We start from the raw sequence: 20180 nt of genomic DNA, 5'->3' as shown, positions 1-20180 counted from the left end.
ATGGCAAAAATTATGTCAGTTTTAGATAAACAGAAATTTAAGAAATTTGTAAGAGCCGGACCAACCTTTAAAAAAAAAAATTGAATGGAGTTCTTTGGGTACAGAACCAACAAAAGCAAACTGGCATGACACACATAAATAAGCAAAGTAAAGTAGATCTGCAAGACTGAAAATACAGTTGCAACAATAACAACAAAAAAAGTAAAAAAGAAGGAATAATGTAGTCATAGAACTTCTAAGAAGAGGAAATAAAGTAGATTTAAAAAAAAATAACAGTAAACCTAACTATAACCCTTAAAACCTAGATTAAGCCTTTACTCTTAGCTCTAATCCTAACCATAACCATAACCACTAACTAAACAAAGTCCTAGGCCTAGCCTACATATAGTCATAGTCCTAATCTTAACCCTCACTTTTTACTTCTGCCTTCCCCCTCCAAAATAATAATAGCAAAAAAAGAAAACTCTGAGCAGTTGTTACTCTGCATACATGAGTAATTGCCATAGTTTTCAGTATTTACAATACAGTTTCTTAACCCCAAAAAGTATCTATCTGATACACCCATATTGTGTATGAAAGGATGAGTGCCAAAGACATGAAACTGGGTTATGGCTACGAGTCCTGTGTGAGTTGTAGTGTTAAGTAAAGCCTACTGGATGCACAAAATGTATATTACCAACACTGTTAAGTGCAGAAACTGACTAGGTCACCAAAATGATTGGATTATTGAAAGAATATTATCTCAGTACTTTCTTGGTAGCCAGGTAACCCACCTCAGATTGATCTTTTATTTCTTATTTATTATGCTAGTTCTTGATATGCATACAATTGATCCTTGAAAAACATGGATTTTAACTGCACATGTTCAATAATAATACACTGATTTTTAAAAACAACAAAACATGTGGTATTACTCTCCCCGTGAGCAGTTCCTCTCCAGTATATTGCATATTTCAGTGAAAAAGTATTCTCGCTCCATTTTAATGTATTTTTCATCATGTCTGGTGCGGACTCCTTATGTGAACACTGTAGGAACAGCGCTGGACCGTGAACCTCAAGGTCAACAGTTCAAATCCAACCGTTACTCCGTGGAAACCTTTTATAGGGTATCTATGAGTCGCAACTGGACCTGATGGCACTTAGCAAAAAAAAAAAAAAATCAAGTGCAATACCATAAACCTTATATAACATGAAGTGACGTTAGTAGTGCTGGAAGTGCTCCAAAGAAGCAGAGAAGAGTCATGGCATTAGAAGAAAATGTTGAGTTGCTTGATATGTTCTATAGATTGATTTTGTAGCTACGGTTGCCTGCCATTTCAGGATGAATCCAGAGTGGTGCTTGGTGGTGGTGGTGTCCAACTCGTAGTGACTATATGGTGTTTCCAAGGCTGGAAATCTTTACAGGAGCAGAAGCCTCATCTTTCTGTCATGGAACCACTGGTAGTTTCAAACTGCTGACCTTGAGGTTAGTAGCCTGACTCATAACCACTACACTATCAGAGCTCCTTGAATCAAGTGTAAGGACCCTTTTAAAAATGAAAAGGAAATTTGTGAAACTGAACTGCAGCTATGCCCACAGATGCGAAAACCTCCCACTTTCTATACATACACACGTACAGAAGTCAAGGGTTCACAGGTTCTGCAGTCGAGGATTCAGCCAGCCTTGGATGTAAAATATTTGTAGGGGGAGAGGGTAGTATAGTGAAGTGGTCAAAGTAATCCCTCAGAGGCTAACAGGGAGCAAAAATTGCTATTTACTTAGTGGTGGTGGTGGTGATAATGAGACACTAAAGTTTCCAAGGTTGTAAGTCTTTATGGGATCAGACAGCCTCATCTTTCTTCCACGGAGTGTGATTGGTAGTTTCGAATTGCTGACCTTGCAGTTAGTAGCCTGATTCATAACAGAACCCATTACAATTTTAGAACTCTTTTATTTATGTAGTATTTGCATTGTATTTGGTACTGTATCTAGAGATTTTATTTGAAGTATACTGGAGGATGTGCATAGGTTTATATAAAATGGGACTTGAGCTTCCAAGGATTTTGGTATTTTCTTGTTGGACAGGATGTGTGTGTCCTGGAATCAGTCCCTCATGGATAGCAATGTTTGTGTATAGTGTATTTGTGAAAATTACTCCTAGAAAAACCATGTGATCAGAATTGTTTTGAAAGATGGCAGAATATAGCAATATAAAACATAACAACCAATATATAAATAGATAGCTTCATTCTACCTAACTTTTTAACAAGAAAATTTTGTGTGTATAAAAATGTTGAAAAACTATTATAACAACTACCTACAATTAATTTTCACCACTCACCTGTTAGTTAGTTGTACTATGGTAGCTTGTGTGTTGCTGTGATGGGTGGAAGCTCTGCCACCAGTATTTTAAATGCCAGCAGAGTCACCTATGGTGGACAGGTTTCAGCAGAACTCCCAAACTTAGACGAGGAAGAAGGAGAGGCAGACTACTTCTGAATGTTTAGCTACTGACAACCTTATGCATTGCAACGGGATGTAGATATAGTGCCAAAAATTGAGAATCTTATAAATAAATAGCAGAATATTGTCAGATATTAGTAGTGGAAGATGAGCCCCTCAGATTTGGAAAGTACTCAAAATATGACTGTGGAAGAGCTCCATCCTCAAAGTAGGATGAGACTCTTATATAGTTGAAAATTCACGTAACTTTTGATTCCTCAAAAATTTTCATCTGTTATTGACCAGAAGCCTTACTGATAGCAGTTGGTTACCATATGTTTTATATGTTACATGTATTAAAATACTGCACTCATAAAAGCAGCATAATAACATATATGGAGCAGAACATTCGGGACCTTCATTTGTTGATGGTCAAAATGAGAAGAAACAAACATCCATTAATAATATGAACATGGAATGTACGAAGAATGAATCTAAGATAGTAAGAATTTGTCAAAAATGAAATGGGATGTTAAAGATCAATATCCTAGGCTAAGGGAGCTGAAATAGACTTGTATTTTGAATCAGACAGTCATGGTTTACTGTGCCGAGAACAACAAATTCCAGACGAATGGCGTTTCATTCATTGTCAAAAAGAACATTCCAGGTTTTGTCTTGAAATTCAGTGCTAGGATAATATCCACATGCCTACATGGATGATCAGCTATTACTTACCACTATTATTCAAATATACACAACAGCCACTGAAGCCAGTGATGATGAAATTGAGGAATTCTACCAACTTCTTTAATCTGAAATTGATAAAAACATGCAATAAAAAATATTGATAATTACTGGTGATTGGAATGCAAAGGTAGGAAACAAACAGGGAAGACCAGTAGTTGGAAAAAAAATGGCTTTGGTGATAGAAATGTTGCTGGAGGTAGCATAATAGAATTTTGCAAGACCTAGGACTTATTGTTAGGACAAGGGGATACTTACTGTATGGATGTCAGCTTGAGGACTAGGGTGCGCCTGACCCAGGCCATTGTGTTTTCAGTAGCCTCATATGGATGCGAAAGCTGGACAGTGAATAAGGAAGATTGCAGAAGAATTGATGCTTTTGAGTTGTGGTGTTGGAGAAGAATACTGAAAGTGCCATGGACTGCCAAAAGAACCAATAGATCTGTTTTGGAAGAAGTGCAGCCAGAGTGCTCCTTGGAGGCCAGGATAGCTAAGCTTCGTCTCTCCTACTTTGGACATATTGTCAGGAGGGAACAGTCGCTGGAGAAGGATGTCATGCTGGGTAGGGTGGAGGGTCAGAGAAAAAGAGGAAGACCCCCAATGAGATGGATCAGCCAGGTGGCATCATTGATGGACTCAAGTGTGGCAGCGGTAGTGAGGTTGGCCCAGGATCGAACATGTTTCGTTCTGCTATGCATGGGGTCTCTATGAGTCGGTTCCAACTCTGGCACCTGACAACAACAACAACATGACTTAATCACTGAAAACCCTTTTTTAAACAACATAAAAGATACACCTGGACCTCACCAGATGGCCTACATAGAAATCAAATGAACTGTATCTGTGGGAAAAGACTGGAAAAATTCAGTTATCATCAGCCAAACAAGTCCAGGTGCAGACTGGAACAGACTATCAGTTGCTCGTATGCACGTTCAGGCTGAGGCTGAGGAAAATAAAAATGAAGTCCATAAGTTCACAGGAGCCAAAATATGACCTTGCATACCTTAATTTAGAGACCATCTCTAGAACAGATTTGATCTCTAGAACAAATACAAATGATCGAAGACGAGAAGGGTTGAGGGATGGCATCAGGAACATAACAGAAAGAAAGCAAAAGGTCGTTGAAAAGACAGGAAAGAAAGAAAAAAGACCAAAATGGTTATCAGAAGAGACTCTGAAACTTGCTCTTGAGCATATAGAAGCTCCCAACGCCTGGAATAAGTGAGGAAGTCAAAGAACTGAACAATTTCAAAGGGCACCTTGAGAAAACAAAGCCAAGTATTAATAATGAAATGTGCAGCTATCTAGAGTTACAAAGCCAAAAGGAAAAAACATGCTCAGCACTTCTCAAGCAAGCTGAAAGAATTGAAGAAAAAATTCAAATCTTGAGTTGTAATATTGAGCAATTATATGGTCAAAATACTGAATGATGGAGAAAGTATCAAAGAAGATGGAAGTTGCACAGAGTTACTCTATCAAAAGTAAGTGGTCAATGTTCAACTATTAGCATATGATCAAGAACTGATGGTACCGAAGGAAGTAAGTCCTAGCAGTACTGAAGGCATTGATGAAATACAAGGCTACACGATTTGACGGGATACAAATTGCAATCTGTCAACAAACAAGCAGCACTGGAAGCACTCACTCATGCCAAGAAATTTGGAAGACAGCTACCTGGCAAACTGAATGGAAGAGATACATATTTGTGCATTTTCCAAAGAGAGGTGACTTAATGGAATGAAAATTATTAAATAATAGCTTTGATACCATATACAAGTAAAATTTTCTTAAGGTAATTAAAAAATGGTTACAACACTACACTGACAGAGAACTACCAGAAATTCAAGCTGGATTCAGAAGAGGACATGGAAGTGGTGTTACCATTGCTGATGTAAGTTGGGTCTTGGTTGAAAGCAGAGAATATCAGAAAAATATTTATTTGTGCTTTAGTGACTGTAAAGGCTTTTGACTCTGAACTGTGACAAACTGTGGATAACATTGAAGAGTGAGTATTTCAGAACATCTCATTGTGCTCCTGAGGCACCTGTATGTAGACCAAGAGGCAGTTGTTAGGACAAGGGGATACTGTATGGATTAATATCAGGAAAGCTGTGTGCCATGGTTGTATACTTTCACCATACTTAATTTGCATGCTGTGTTATATATGAAGAAGAACATGGCATCAGGATTGGAGAAAGACTCATTAACAACCTTCAGTATGCAGATGATACAACCTTTTTGCTAGAAACAAAGAGACTTAAAATACTTAACTGATGAAGATCAATACTACACCCTTCAGTATGAATTGTATCTCAATGTAAAGAAAACAAAAATTCACAACTAGCCCAGTAAATAACATTATGATAAATGGAGAAAATATTGAAGTTGTCAAAGACTTCATTTTGCTTGATCAACCATCAATACTCATGGAAGTTATTGTTGTTAAGTATGGTCAAGTCAGTTCCTCTACCCATAGCGACCCTGTGCCATGGTATTTTCAGTAAGTAGCCTTATATGCATGTGAAAGTTGGACAGTGAATAAAGAAGACAGTAGAAGAGTTGATCCATTTGAGTTGTGGTGTTGGAGAAGAATATTAAAAGTACCGTGGCCTGCCAGAATAACAAACCTGTGTTGGAAGAAGTTACAGCCAGAATGCTCCTTAGAAGCCAGGATGGCAAGACTTCATCTCTCATGTTTTGGAAGTGTTATCAGGAGGGACCAGTCCCTGGTTAAGGACATCATGCCTGATAAAGTGGAGGGTCAGCAAAAAAGAGGAAGACTCCCAACGAGATTAACTGACACAGTGGTAACAACAATGGGCTCAAACATAACAATTGTGAATATGGTGCAGAACTGGGCAGTAGTTTGTTCCATTGTGCATAAAGGTCTCTATGAGTCAGGACCAACTCAGTGGCACCTAACAACAACACCACAATGAATCTACCACTTAGACACAGCAAGTTTTAGCATTTTGGTATGTGCCAAATATAAAAAGTATGCTGGCATATTTGATAGCTTCATGAAATATGTCAGAATGTCTTTGTATTTGCCAAATCACTTGAGAGTCAGGGTCATGGCATTTGTTAGAATAAATACATTCTCCTGTATAGCTGTGGAGTCCTGGTGTGGCGCTGTGGGTAAATGCACCAGACTGCAAAGCCATTTGAACTGCAAGGTCGGCAGTTCAAGCTCACCAGCCGCTCCTTGGAAACCCTGTACAGGGTCGTTATGGGTCGGAATCTACTTGACAGCACCTAACAACAACAGTATAACTGTGGAGTCCTGGTGTGGTGCTGCGGGTTAATGCTTTGAACTGCAAGATTGGCAATTCAAGCTCATGAAGTCATTCCTTGGTTGCTATGTACCGGAATCGACTCTATGGCACTTAACAGCAAACATTTATAACTATGATAGAATCTTGGTATGGTGCTAGATAAACACTGACCCCCAGGTTGGCAGTTGAAATTCAACAGCTGCTCATGCGGGGTTGCTATGAGTTGGAACCAACTTGTGACAGCATTTACAACAATAGCAATTTAACTATAATACTGGCATACCTTCTAAGAAAAAAAAAAAAAAATAGTTCCCACATGTCACCTAGGATCTTGTGTATATTTACATGTGTCTGTTGTCCTTCAAAGGTCTTTTACAGTTTTTTTATGGACCAGGATCCAATAAAGGTACACATGTTAATCTGGTTGTTATGCCTCTTGGTTTTTATTTTAATTTTTAATCTAGTATGGTCTGTGTATTTTTTGTGTGTCTGTGTGTGTTGAGAGAGAGGCATTAACATTTGTAGAGAGACTATGCTAGTAGTTATATAAGGAGCCCTGGTACCATAGTGGGTCACTAGCTGGGATGCTAACTGCAAGGTCAGAAGTTTGAATCTGCCAGTTGCTCCATTGGAGAAAGATGAGGCTTTCTGCTCTCATAAAGGTTTATAGTCTCAGAAACCCTATACAGGGTGGCTAGGAGTTGGAACCAAATTGGTAGCATACAAACACCACCCTGCTAGATAACAGAATTTTCTATATTCTGTATTTGTGTGATTATTTCCTTGTAGAATGTCCCATCTTCTGGATTTATCTCATTATTTCCTTGTGATAGTGTTTAACTTACTCAGTTACCTACTGTATATCTTGTAAACTAGAAGTTAAGTCTAAAAGCTTCGTTAGATTTAAGCCAAACATTTTTTGTCAATGATGCTTCATAAGTAGCCCTGTGTATGTTTGGTTTACAGAAGAACAAGCTACAGACCAAAACTGATGAGTTATTGAGTACCTATTGTTATTTAAACTCGATACTGTCATAACCTTTGCCTTTGAGATATAAAGCTGACAGTTTGTCATATTGTGGTGGCTTGAGTGTTGCTGTGGTGTTCAGGAAGCTATGCCTCCCCCATATTTTAAATAACCAGCAGGGTTAACCATGGTGTACAGCTTTCAGATAAGCTTTCAGATGAAGACAGACTAGGAGGAAGGAAAGATTGAGTACTTCCAAATATTTAGTTACTGAAAACCTTATAAATAGTAATGAAACACTGCCGTACATCATCAGAATATTGTCATATATAGTGCTGGAAGATGAGTCCCTCAGGTTGAGAGGCACTCAATATATGACTGGGAAAGAGCTGCCTCCTCAAAATAGTGTTGATCGTGATGACATGAATGGAGTAAAACTTTAGGACCTTCATTTATTGATGGGGCACAACTCAAAATGAAGAGGAACAGCTGTTTGTTGTTATTGTTTGTCCTCGAGTCAGTTCCGACTCATAGTGACCCTATATAGGGTTTCTGAGGAGTGACTAGTGAACTTGAACTGCTGACATTGCAATTCAAACAGCTTTATAGTCTGGCGCATTAACCCACATCGCCATACCAGAGGAACAGCTGTAAACATCCATTAATAATCGGGACATGGAATGTATAAAGTATGAATATAGGAAAATTGGAAATTGTCAAAAATGGGGACGCATTAACATCAATATCGTAGGCATTAGTGAGCCGAAACAGACTGGTATTTGTCATTTTCAATCTGACAATCAAGTGGTTTACCATGCAGGGAATGACAAATTGAAGAGGAATGGCGTCACATTCATCATCAAAAAGAACATACCAAGATTTGTGATAGGATTATATCCTTATGCCTATAAGGAAGACCAGTTACTACCACTATTATTCAAACTTAGGCACCAACCACTAAAGCCAGTGATGATGAAATTGAAGAATTCTCCTAAATTCTTCAGTCTGAAATTGATCAAACTTGCAAATAAGATGTGTTGATAATTATTGGTGATTGGAATGCAAACATTAGAAACAAAGAGGAAGGATCAGAAATTGGAAAATGCGACCTTGGTGTTAGAAACTATGCTGGAGTTTGCATGATAGAAGTTTGCAAGACTAATGACTTCTTCATTGCAAATACCTTTTTAAACAACATAAAAGACAAGTATACCCATGGACTTCACCGGATGGAATACACAGAAATCAAATTGATTACATATGTGGAAAGAGACAGTGGAAAAGCTCTATATCACAACCTAAACAAAGACCTGGGAAAGACTGGAACAGACCATCAATTGCTCATATTTAATTCAGGCTGAAGCTGAAGAAAATTAAACAAGTTCATGAGAGCCACAATATGACCTGGAACGTATCCCATCTGAATTTAGAGATTTTCTGAAGAACATACTTGATGCACTGAAAACTAAGGCCAGAAGAGTCCTGGGATGACATCAAGAACATCATACAGGAAGAAAACAAAAGGTCATTAAGAAGACAAGAAAGAGGGAAAAGACCAAAGTGAATGGCAGAAGATACTCTGAAACTTGCTCTCCAGCGTGAAGATGCTAAAGCAAATGGATAAAAGGAAGTAAAAGAGCTAAATAGAAAATTTCAAAAAGCAGCTTGAGAACACAAACTCAAATACTACAACTAAATGTGCAAAGACCTGGAGTTAGAAAACCGAAAGGGAAGAATACACTCCACATTTGTTAAGCTGAGGGAACTGAAGAAAAATTCAAGCCTCGACTTGGAATATTGAAAGATTCTTTGGGCAAAATATTGAATGATACAGAAAGTATCAAAAGAAGATGGAAGGAATACGCAGAGTAACTGTACAAAAATGAAGTGGTTGATGTTCATCCATTTCAAGAGGTAGCATATGATCAAGAGCCAATAATCCTGAAGGAAGTCCAAGGTGCATTGAAAGCATTGGCAAAGAACAAGGCTCTGGGAATTGATAGACTACAAATTGAAATATTTCACCAAACTTGATGTGGCACTGGAGGCACTCACTCATCTATGCCAAGAAATTTGGAGAATAACTACCTGGCCAACTGACTGGAAGAGATCTGTATTTATGTCCATTCCAAAGAGAGGTGACCCAACAGAATGCGTAAGTCATCGGACAATATCATTAATAGCTCACGCAAATAAAATTTTGCAAACTATTACCAAAAACAGCTGCCAAGGTACACTGACAGAGAACTTCCAGATGTTCAAGTCAAACTTAAGAATGTGGAATGAGGGGTATCATTACTGATGTCAGATGGATCTTGGCTGAAAGCAGAGAGTACCTGAAAGATGTTTACCTGTGCTTTATTGACTATGCAAATGCTTTCAATTGTGTGGATCCTGACGAGCTATGTACAGCATTGTGAAGTATGAGTATTATGGAACACTTAAACTTGTGCTCACGAGGAACCTGTACATTGACCAAGAGGCAGTTGTTCTAACAGAACAAGGGAACACTGGATGGTTTAAAATGAGCAAAGATGTGATCCAGGGTTGTATTCATTCACCATACTTATTCAGTCTGTATGCTGAGCACATCATTTGAGAAGCTGGATTATATGAAGAAGAATGTGGCATCAGGATTGAAGGAAGACTCATTAACAACCTGATATGCAGATGATACAACCTTGCTTGTCTAAAGTGAAGAGGAGTTAAACTACTGATGAAGATTAAAGACCATAGACTTTGGCATGGGTTGAACCTCAAAGTCAAGAAAACAAAAATCCTCACAACTGGACCAGTAAGCAGCACCCATATATATAAATGGAGAAAAGATTGAAGTTTTTTTTCCCTTCGTATTAACCATCAACACTCGTGGAAGCAGCAGTCAAAAAGTTATAAATGACGTATTGCTTTAGGCAAATCTGCTGTACAAGACCTCTTTATAGTGTTGAAGAGCAAAGATGTCAGTTTGAGGATTAAGGTACATCTGACTCAAACCATGGTGTTTTCAATATCCTCATGCTTGTGAAAGTAGGACAGTGATTAGAAAGAACATAGAAGAATTGATGCATTTGAATTATGGTGTTGGAAGAGAATATTAAACGTATCATGGACTGCCAAAAGAACAAATCAATCTGTGTTGGAAGAGGTACAGCTAGAATGCTCCTTAGAAGTCAGACTTTGTCTCATATTTTGCACATATTATCAGGAGGGACAGGTCCCTAAAGAAAGATACCATGCTTGGTGAAGTGGAGGAACAGGAAAAATAAAAGAGGAAGACCCCCAGTGAGATGGATTGGCACAGGGCAGCAGTGATGGTCTCAAACATAGCAACTTTTGTGAGGTTGTTGCAGGACCCGGCAGTGTTTCATTCTTTTGTGCAGAGGGTCAGTATGAGCCGGTATTGACTTGCTGGCACCTAACAAGAACAACTGTCATATCTTTTGCCTTTGAGATACAGAGCTACTATTGTAATTTTAAGTTCAAGCATAGCAATAAGAAAGAACTGAGAAATTTGCACCATGTTGTTTTTGCACTGCCTTCTGAAGAATGATTCAAGAGTGAAACATGCAAGAAGAATTGATATATCTAGCAAAAGCAACATGAGGGAGGAGTGTAGAGGCCACAGCTGTGGAATGGGGATTAGACAAAACCTATGGAAATTGTTTTTACAAAACTTATTCACGAGTCAGTGATGATAACCATAATTGTAGAGGCTTGACATTCATGATTCTCCAGTTTTATTTCCGTGGACAGGCATAAGAGTGATAAAACATGTCAGGTGAATATAAAATCAAGTTTCACGGGGAAGTGATTACAGAAACAAGCTTGATGTATATGTTGTTGTTGTTAAGTACTGAGGAGTCCATTCTGACTCAGTGACCCTGTTCAGAGTTTCCAAGGCTGTAAATCTTTACGGGAACTGAAAGCCTCATCTCTCTCCCTCAGAGCTGCTAATAATTTCGAACTGCTAACCTTAAGGTTTGCAGCCCAATTCGTAACCACTATGCCACCAGATCTCCTTCTTGATGTATATACATCCTATTAAATTTTTTTATTTATCCTTTGTTTCCCTCATTTCTATTGCAGAAAGGACAAATATTTTTTAAAAAAACAAACGAATTACAGTTCTTAACCTTAGAGAATGTGGGATAGTTTAAAAAGCAAAACCATTTCCCTCTCTCCAGAACATACATATAGTCAATTTGATAAAACTTTCCTAGTCTTAGTACTATTGATGGTTTGAGCTGAACAATTCTCAGGTAGTCCTGTGCATTGTAAGATTTTTAGAAACATCCCTGGCCTCTATCCTTTATTTAGATTGATGCAAGTAAAACATATGTACACACTACCCACCACAACTACCCTCCCCCCCGTTATGACAATCAAAAATGTTTCCACTGGCATATATGAAGATTCCTTAATGGTGTTATTTATGAACTTGTTTTACAGTATGTCATAGGTTTCCCTGTACTTAAACTGTATGTTGTTGTTAAGTGTCATCTAGTCGTTTCCAACGCATAGCGACCGAGTATAGCACTTCCAGAGCTTTGAATCTTTGCAGGAGCAGAAAACCTCATTTTTCTCCAGCAGAATGGCTGGTGGGCTCGAACCACAGACCTTGTGATTTACAGCCCATTGTTTGATCTTGTGGCGCTACCACACTCTCTCCTAAACTGTATATAATTTGGATTCGTGTCCTTTCTGCAGATATAAGTTGCAGCTATGCCTGTTATTGTGATGGAGAATACCATATAATGAGATTTTTGTCTTAGAAATTTTGTTGAAGGTTGTTGTTGTCAGGTGCCATCGAGTCGGAACCGACTCATAGCGACCCCATGCACAGCAGAACGAAACAATGTTCGATCCTGGGCCAACCTCACTACCGCTGCCACACTTGAGTCCATCAATGATGCCACCTGGCTGATCCATCTCGTTGGAGGTCTTCCTCTTTTCTCTGACCCTCCACCCTACCCAGCATGACATCCTTCTCCAGCGATTGTTTCCTCCGGACAATATGTCCAAAGTAGGAGAGACGAAGCTTAGCCATCCTGGCCTCCAAGGAGCACTCTGGCTGCACTTCTTCCAAAACAGATCTATTGGTTCTTTGGCAGTCCATGGCACTTTCAGCATTCTCCTCCAGCACCACAACTCAAAGGCATCAATTCTTCTACGATCCTCCTTATTCACTGTCCAGCTTTCGCATCCATATGAGGCTATTGAAAACACAATGGCCTGGGTCAGGCACACCCTAGTCCTCAAGCTGACATCTCTGCTCTTCAACACTTTAAAAAGTTCCTGTGCAGCAGATTTGCCCCGTGCAATACGTCGTCTGATCTCTTTACTGCTACTTCCGTGAGTGTTGATAGTTGATCCAAGAAGAATGAAGTCCTTGACAACTTCAATCTTTTCTCCATTGATAAGAATGTTGTTTATTGGTCCAGTGAATAACTTGTTGAAGGTAGTAACTGTTTATTTGAAAGTCAAGATGTAGATCTTTTTTGTAAAACCCCTTCCTTCTCCAGTTGTCTTGAAAAAGCTCTTTTATTAGCTATGTGCTGCAAGTAAATTTTTGTTAGGAGTTATGGAGAATTTTGAGACTTTGAAGTGAGCTGTCTGTATCCTGGAATCCAAGAAAATACAATCTTAAAATATTTAATCAGCTTCTCAATAGATGAGTAATAGAAACCCAACTCAACTCATCATCATCCAGTTGATTCCAACTCATAGTGGCCCTGTATAGGGTTTCCCAGGTTGTAAGTCATCTTTCTTTAGAGGAATGGTTAGTAGGTTTGAACTGCCTTGAGGTTGACAGTCCAGCACTTATCATACAGCACCACAAGGAGTCCTTGTAAGAAAACAGTGGCAGGTTTTTAATATTGTGTCATTCAAATTGAAATTCCACCAAGATAAATTAGTTGCAGAAAGGAACTTTTGTGTCATAGAAGCAAAATTCATGATTGCTGACTAATAGTTGGAGGTTGTCATGAAAGCACTTTTATATTCAAAATGAGTAGGAAGGTCCCTTGCATCTAGATTATGGTCTTAACAGTATCATTCTCTACCAAAAAAGGAACAAAACTCTTTGGAGGAATGGCTGGTTGTAAGCCTGGAACTGTAATGTAGGAGAGGAGTCTGGAACATCTTATCATATCAGATTGTTGTTAGTGGTAAGCGCTGTCCAGTCATTTCCAACTCATAGCAAATAGAGTTTCCAAGGAATAGCTGGTACATTTGAACCGCCAACCTTGCGGTTCAGGGTTTTATCAAATACTACTTGGGAGTCAGCTGAAGAAGTTTTTACTAGCAAAATAGGGTATTTTGAGTTTCAGTAAGAATAGCTGCAGTGGATTAAGACGTCTAATATGTTTATATCTGTTATATCGTAATGATAATTTTAGAAAAAGTTTTTTGACCACTTGGGTAATGCTTTACTGAGTTTGGTAGCATAGTGGTTATGAGTTAGATTGCTAACCTCAAGGTCAGCAGTTCGAAACTACCAGCGTTTCCGCGGGAGAAAGATGAGGCTTTCTGTTCCCATAAAGATTTACAGCTTCGAAAACCCTATACAGGATTGCTATGGGTCGGAACCAACTCAATGGCACTTAATAACTGAATCAAGAAATTTTGAAAAGTAGTAAATAAAGGGAAAGAATCAAACAGGATAGAAAGAATGAAGGCAGGGTAAACCGACTTTTTGTATATGAATTACACCATTGAATTACCAAATAGATATGGAAGCTGTGGGGTTTGGGGACTTGTTATGCTTTGGGATGATAGATTTATATATATGTAACTATTTTTCCATTTCTTCTGAATTACTGGATCCAGGCATTTGAGCATGGTTCCTGATGGAAGAATAACACACTACCTCCTAAGAAGTAGTCTTGAAATACCAAAAAAAGTTAAACCTATATTTATTCAAGCTTCTAGATCCAACTATCAATTTTCAGGAAATACAGAATACAGAAGAGCAAGTTAAATACCATGGGTTTGTAGTCAATAATATGTAGACAATAGAAAGCTACAGGAAGTGACCTGGTTCTTTGATGAATGAATTGCAGGTGGGAAAAAATATGAAGGAGGATCTACAGAATAAAAGAAATTTAAGAAACTTATCAAATAGTGACAATGTATGGACCTTATTTGGATGTTAGTTCAAACAAAGTTTTGTTAAGTGTCATTGAGTCGGTTCCAACCCATAGCCATCCTGTATAGGTTTTTCTAGGAGACTCTGGTAAATTTGCACTACCTATGTTTTGGTTCAGATTGACTTTGCAGTCTAGCACATTACCCCATAGTGCCACACTAGGACTCCGTGGTGGAGCATACAGCTACCACCCTACACTACCAAATTCTTCAATCCAGATAGCTTTGAAACAAGACAACTCTGAGCTTCTCAGCTGTGCCTACAGGCAGGAAGTCCTCTCTCAGTCTCTGCTTTGCTGAGGCAAGTGTAGCAGCTCTATAGCTCCACTGACTGACTAGTCCCTAAAAGCACAAACGTAAAAAGTATTGAGGTATACAAGAAATTAAACCTCCTTCCTGGAAGTGCTCAGTTCTCTTGCTCCATGGATATGGCAAGCCCACTGCATCTTTTCTGAAGCTAGTCTCCTGGTTCCCGCTGGTTGTACTGCTTTCCCTGTTTCGTTGCTACTGTGCTCTGTTGTGGTTGTCACTGTTTCTCAGTTTCTCACAGAATCTCCAGTGGTACATACAGCATTCCTTCTGTGTCTAGGAGGCTCACACTCCAGGGACTCGGGTCCAAGTGATGCACTCTGTTGAAGGCTCTTGATGATATTTAGGGGGCCCCCCTCAACCTCTGTGGAATTGGTTTACATTTCTCTGTTCAAGTCAAGGCAAGGACCAATCCCCCATTGATAGTACACAGTCATTCAATTTGCTTAATACTTGACCAAACCCTCCTGTCATTAAAACTTTTTTGCGTGGTAGATATAGACAAGTCCCGCAAGGTGCATAAAATAAACCAGTTACAGGACAGACTGTGGCCCAGGCCTAACCAGTTATTTTTGGCAGTGTCATAAACAGGGCAAGAAAGACTACACACACACACATACACACACACGGGCGTCTAAGCTTGTAGAAAAATGTAATTAGAAAGATAATGTAATTTTTCCATGAACTTTTCCGCAGCTCCTCGTGTAAGAGAAAACAGTTGCACTGCAAACACCAAACCTTTTCATTGTACTATTAAAATATCCACAGGCATAACAATTTGCATTCAGATAGATACACTTTGTGCAGCATATGTATGGAGTTTGCTTGCACCTAGTCATTCTGGTGGGTGTTTGATACTTAATTATTTATTGGCTACAAGTTTTAAGAAAGTTACACTCCAAAGAACAGTGAGATTGAATTAGTTAGAAAAATAGTGTTTTGTATTTTTGTCTGAACTAGACTGGAAAATATAAGGATTTTTGTCTTTGGCTCAAAAAGTGCTTGTGATACTGATCTTCTTAAAATTCAGTTTCTATGCTGCTACGACTGTGGAAAATTGTATGGCACTTTCTCAGAAGGTTGAAAGTAGAAATACCATATGATCCAGCAATCTTTCTACTTGGTGGTATATCTTCAAGAGATAAGAGCCTTAACATAAATGAATATACACACACCCATGTTCACTGCAGCATTATTCACAATAGCAAAAAGATGGATTCAGCCTCGATGCCCATCAGAGGAATAGTTGAACAAACTTTGGTAGAATACACACAATGGAATACTATGAAATACTGAAGAATAATGATGAATCTGGAAAACACCACATAACAGAATCCTGAGAACATTATGCTGAATGAAATTAGTTGATTGTAAGGGGACTAATATTGTATGAAACTACTACTATTATAAAAATTCAAGAAAAGGTTTTCATTCTACAATAAGCTTTCTATAATAGTTACTAGGGATCGGAGGGAACAGAGGATTATTCACTGGATAGAGTGTAGAAGATGTGCTAGTAACAGGGAATGTATTTAAAAAGAAAAGGAAGGAAAAGAGAAGAAGGAATGTGCTGGAAGGGAAACAATGTGTATTTTGTCATTGTAAAAAAGCTTATATGTTCAAACATGAAGGTCAGGTTACTAAGGCACATCTTCTGTGTTGTTCTGACATGTTTAATAAGTTTTAATTTCTCTAGTAGTGAATTAGGATATTCAAAATGTTTTTGATGACTACCTTGTATAATAGAGTTTTTAAAAATTCAATTTCTAGCTAGCATTGCTTTACATATATATATATATATAAATGAAATAATAAACTAAGAATTTGCTTCTCCCTTTTTCTTTCTTTACACATTCATCCTTCCCCTTTGTAATTTTGGTTTGGAAAAACAAATAATTAAAATGGAATTAAAAAGATAAGAACAGTTCAAATTAAGTTAAACACTAGGCTTAGTAAAACTCTGATTCTAAACTGCACCTGGCTATGCTAGCTCTTTGGAGCAGTGCAGAGTATTTTACATTTTCAGGGGAAACAGCACCATCTGTTGGACACCATACAAACTACTGTAAATCTGTAAGGACCTAAATACTTAATAGGCACCCTGGTGACACATTGGTTAAGTGGTTGACTGCTAACAGAAAGGTGAGTAGTTTGAACCCAACAGGTGCTCCACAGGAGAAATATGTGGTAGTTTGTTTCTATAAATATTTGTTGTTGTTTTTGTTGTTAAGTGCCATTCAGTTGATACCGATCCATAGCGACACTGTATAGGGTTTCTGAGGAGTGGCTGGTGACTTGAACCGCTGTTCTTGTGGTTCAAAGAGACCTTGTAGTCCAGTGCATTAACCCACTGTGCCACACAGGACTCCCTGGAAACCCTTTGTTGTTGCTTTTTTCTGTCAAGTTGGTTCCAACTCATAGTAATCCCATAAAGGATTTCAGAGAATAGCTGGTGGGTTTTTGAACTGCTGTCCTTGTGGTTAGCAGTGCTATGCTTATCCTATAGTGCCACACCAGGAGTCTGGAACCCTATGTTGTTAAGTGCCATTAAGTTGGCTCCAACTAATAATGGCCCTATATGAGGTTTCTGGAAGTCCTAGTGTGGTGCTGTAGGTTAATACATCAGACTGCAAAGCCATTTGAACTGCAAGGTTGGTGGTTCAGGCTCACCAGCTACTCCATGGAAACCCTATACAGGGTTGCTATGGGTCAGAACCTACTTGATGGCACTTTACAGCAACACAACAATGAGGTTTCCAAGGCTGCAAATCTCTATGGGAGCAGAAAGCCTCATATTTCTCCTTCAGAGTGGCTGGTGGGCTCAAACCTCCAGAGGGTAGCATGTCCAGTGATTATACTATAATATCACTAGAATAAAAGTTTTGGATTACTGGAAATTGGCAGGGAAGGTAAGTGGTAAGGTGTAAGACGAGGGAGCAGAAAAGGACTAAGTTGCCACTGGATGCAAGTATTTGATTTATGTTTTACATAAAACTATTTCCCCTCTTCTAGATCAATATCTTATTTAGCTTTTCTTTTCTTGTAGCATGGCGGACACCGACCTGTTTATGGAATGTGAGGAGGAGGAGTTGGAGCCATGGCAGAAGATCAGCGATGTCATTGAAGACTCTGTAGTTGAAGATTATAATTCCATGGATAAAACTACTACAGGTAACAAAAGCTCTTTTGATCTTGTTGTGAACCTTAAATTGAACTTAATTTTTAAATTGACCTGGAGTGGCCTTTTAGATAAGGAAGTGTGTGGTGAAGAAGGACTTTTAAGAATCCAGGGCACAGAAAACCATGTACATCATTAATAAATATTTCATTATTTTAATAATACGTTTTTAAAATCCAGAGATGCCTCATGTGGCTGTGGTATTACTTTCTTCTTCATGTTCTAGCCTATAAATGCGTCAATTTCCTTATCTACAAAGCTACAAACATTTTATTTAACTCATTAAAAACATTGAGAGGTTAAATTAACCAGTGTTTATCAAACATCTAGCAGGACTCTTAACAAAGAATGTTATGAGTAAGACTGCAAAGTGGTGATGTGTATCAGTACTCATTATTATTTATGTACCCAGACAAAAAATAGGTCCCCATAGTCTTTAGTTTTTTAAGCTTGAACTTGTTGTTTTCTGTGAGATGAACAGAAATTGCTTTTGTGTTTGGACAGTGTTGTACAAATTTAGGCTTTTGCTAGCCTCTCTTTCTTAAGGTGATGTTTCCTGGTCAAATTCTAGATTGTCCTGAATTCAGAAAGTGGATGGTAGTCCCTCCAGCAAATTGTACCAGCTGCTTTCTTTGTGTTTATCTTCTCTGTGTTGAGACCTGAAGATGGCATTCATTTAGGCTGAAACAGGATCTGTGGATGGTTTACTTGGTATGGTTAATGAATACCAGTTGTGGTGATGTTAATAAACTTTTTGAGTCCTAGAGGCTTGCAAATGCTATATAAGAAAAGCATTAAATCTTGGTTCAGTGGTCCCATGATTTAACTTAACTATGGAATGTGAGACAAAGAAGGGATTGTGTCTGAATGGTGGAATTGAGGGACAGGTAGAAACAACCAGAGGAACCGTTGGATTTACTAATAAAACAGGAAACTTTGAAGAGACTCGCAAGATGGAAAGGATAGATTAGAGCAGTATCCTGTAGCTTCATCTGTCCCTGTCTCCCTAGTGACTCTGCTTCCCCTTCCCCACAGTTTCTGTGAGCCAGCAGCCAGTCTCGGCTCCATTGCCCATCGCTGCCCATGCTTCCGTTGCTGGGCACCTCTCTACATCCACCACCGTTAGTAGCAGCGGGGCACAGAACAGCGACAGTGCCAAGAAGACTCTTGTCACACTAATTGCCAACAACAGTGGTAAGTGGGATTATTGGGAAATTCTTCCTGGGCTAGAGGGATGAGAGAATAAAGATTTTAGGGACAGATGTATCTGCTAATAGTTGATAATGGTTGTTTTCTACTAGTTGGACCGTAGTAATGATTCTCTGATATGATAGTGATTCAGTAAATGATGCTGTTCCTTTTTAGTTAGTGCTGAATTGGATGCTGGTGGTTCAAGCAGCAGATTCTTCGCTCTTAGGATTTTCTAAGAGGAAAAAATGGACATCTAAAATTCCTGATTTCTTAAGAAGATATTTATTGGGGGTTTTTTTGCCTTACTAGTTTGGTAAGAATTTTCATAGAATAGCTTTGTTCTTTATTTTCTTTGGCAGTTTCATTTAGTTATTGCTTCCCTGGTGTGGAAGACAGGGTAGGGATGTTGTCTACCACAAGAATATAGTGGGAGAGTAGTTCTTGTGTATTTAGTGTATTTATTGATCAGAGAGGCTATTTCCTACTGGGTTTTACTTCATTTCTGATACCTGTTTGTACATTCTGCAGATGAATTATTAGCAATTTATGTCTCAAGACTCATAACTAGAATAGGTACCTTCATAGAATCGTTGAGGGACTTTATTTATTTTGTTTCCTTTAAAAGTAAAACAATTTATTAGTACAAAAAATTGAGTGTGCTATACATAAGCTAGAAAAAAATCAAAAGGAAGGAAGGAGCTCTGGTATGGTAGCATAGTGATTACGAATCAGGCTGCTAATCTCATGGTCAGCAGTTCAAAACTACCAGCTGTTCTGTGGGAGAAACATGAGGCTTTCTGCTCCTGTAAAGATTTACAGCCTCAAACCCTGTACAGGGTCGCTATGAGTCGGAACCGACTCCACGGCACATAACAACAACAACTATTCCCATTAAAACTTGTGAAAGTCGAAACTTATGTAAGGCGGAATCCTGTCAGAGAAGGAAAA

At 38.6% G+C, this 20180-nt stretch overlaps 1 protein-coding gene across 5 annotated transcripts in view; it reads left to right on the top strand.

The window, feature by feature from the left end:
- POGZ (pogo transposable element with ZNF domain) overlaps positions 1 to 20180 on the top strand; it is a 78698-nt gene that overhangs the window by 10661 nt on the left and 47857 nt on the right. The window contains exons 2-3 of one of the 5 annotated variants that reach the window (XM_006861417.1): positions 17910 to 18034; positions 19077 to 19235. In XM_006861417.1, the coding sequence (XP_006861479.1) occupies positions 17911 to 18034; positions 19077 to 19235 (283 nt within the window). In that variant the 5' untranslated portion in view covers position 17910. Of the gene's footprint in view, positions 1 to 17907; positions 18035 to 19076; positions 19236 to 20180 lie in introns of those variants that run through there. The other 4 variants (XM_006861418.1, XM_006861421.1, XM_006861420.1 and 1 more) reach the window with 4 other exon arrangements.

This window comes from Chrysochloris asiatica, unplaced genomic scaffold (assembly GCF_000296735.1).
Source record: "Chrysochloris asiatica unplaced genomic scaffold, ChrAsi1.0 scaffold00042, whole genome shotgun sequence".
In the NCBI taxonomy this organism is placed as follows: Eukaryota; Metazoa; Chordata; class Mammalia; order Afrosoricida; family Chrysochloridae; genus Chrysochloris; species Chrysochloris asiatica.
Note: the sequence above shows the minus strand (reverse complement) of the source record. Positions and strands in the feature narration are given on the sequence as shown.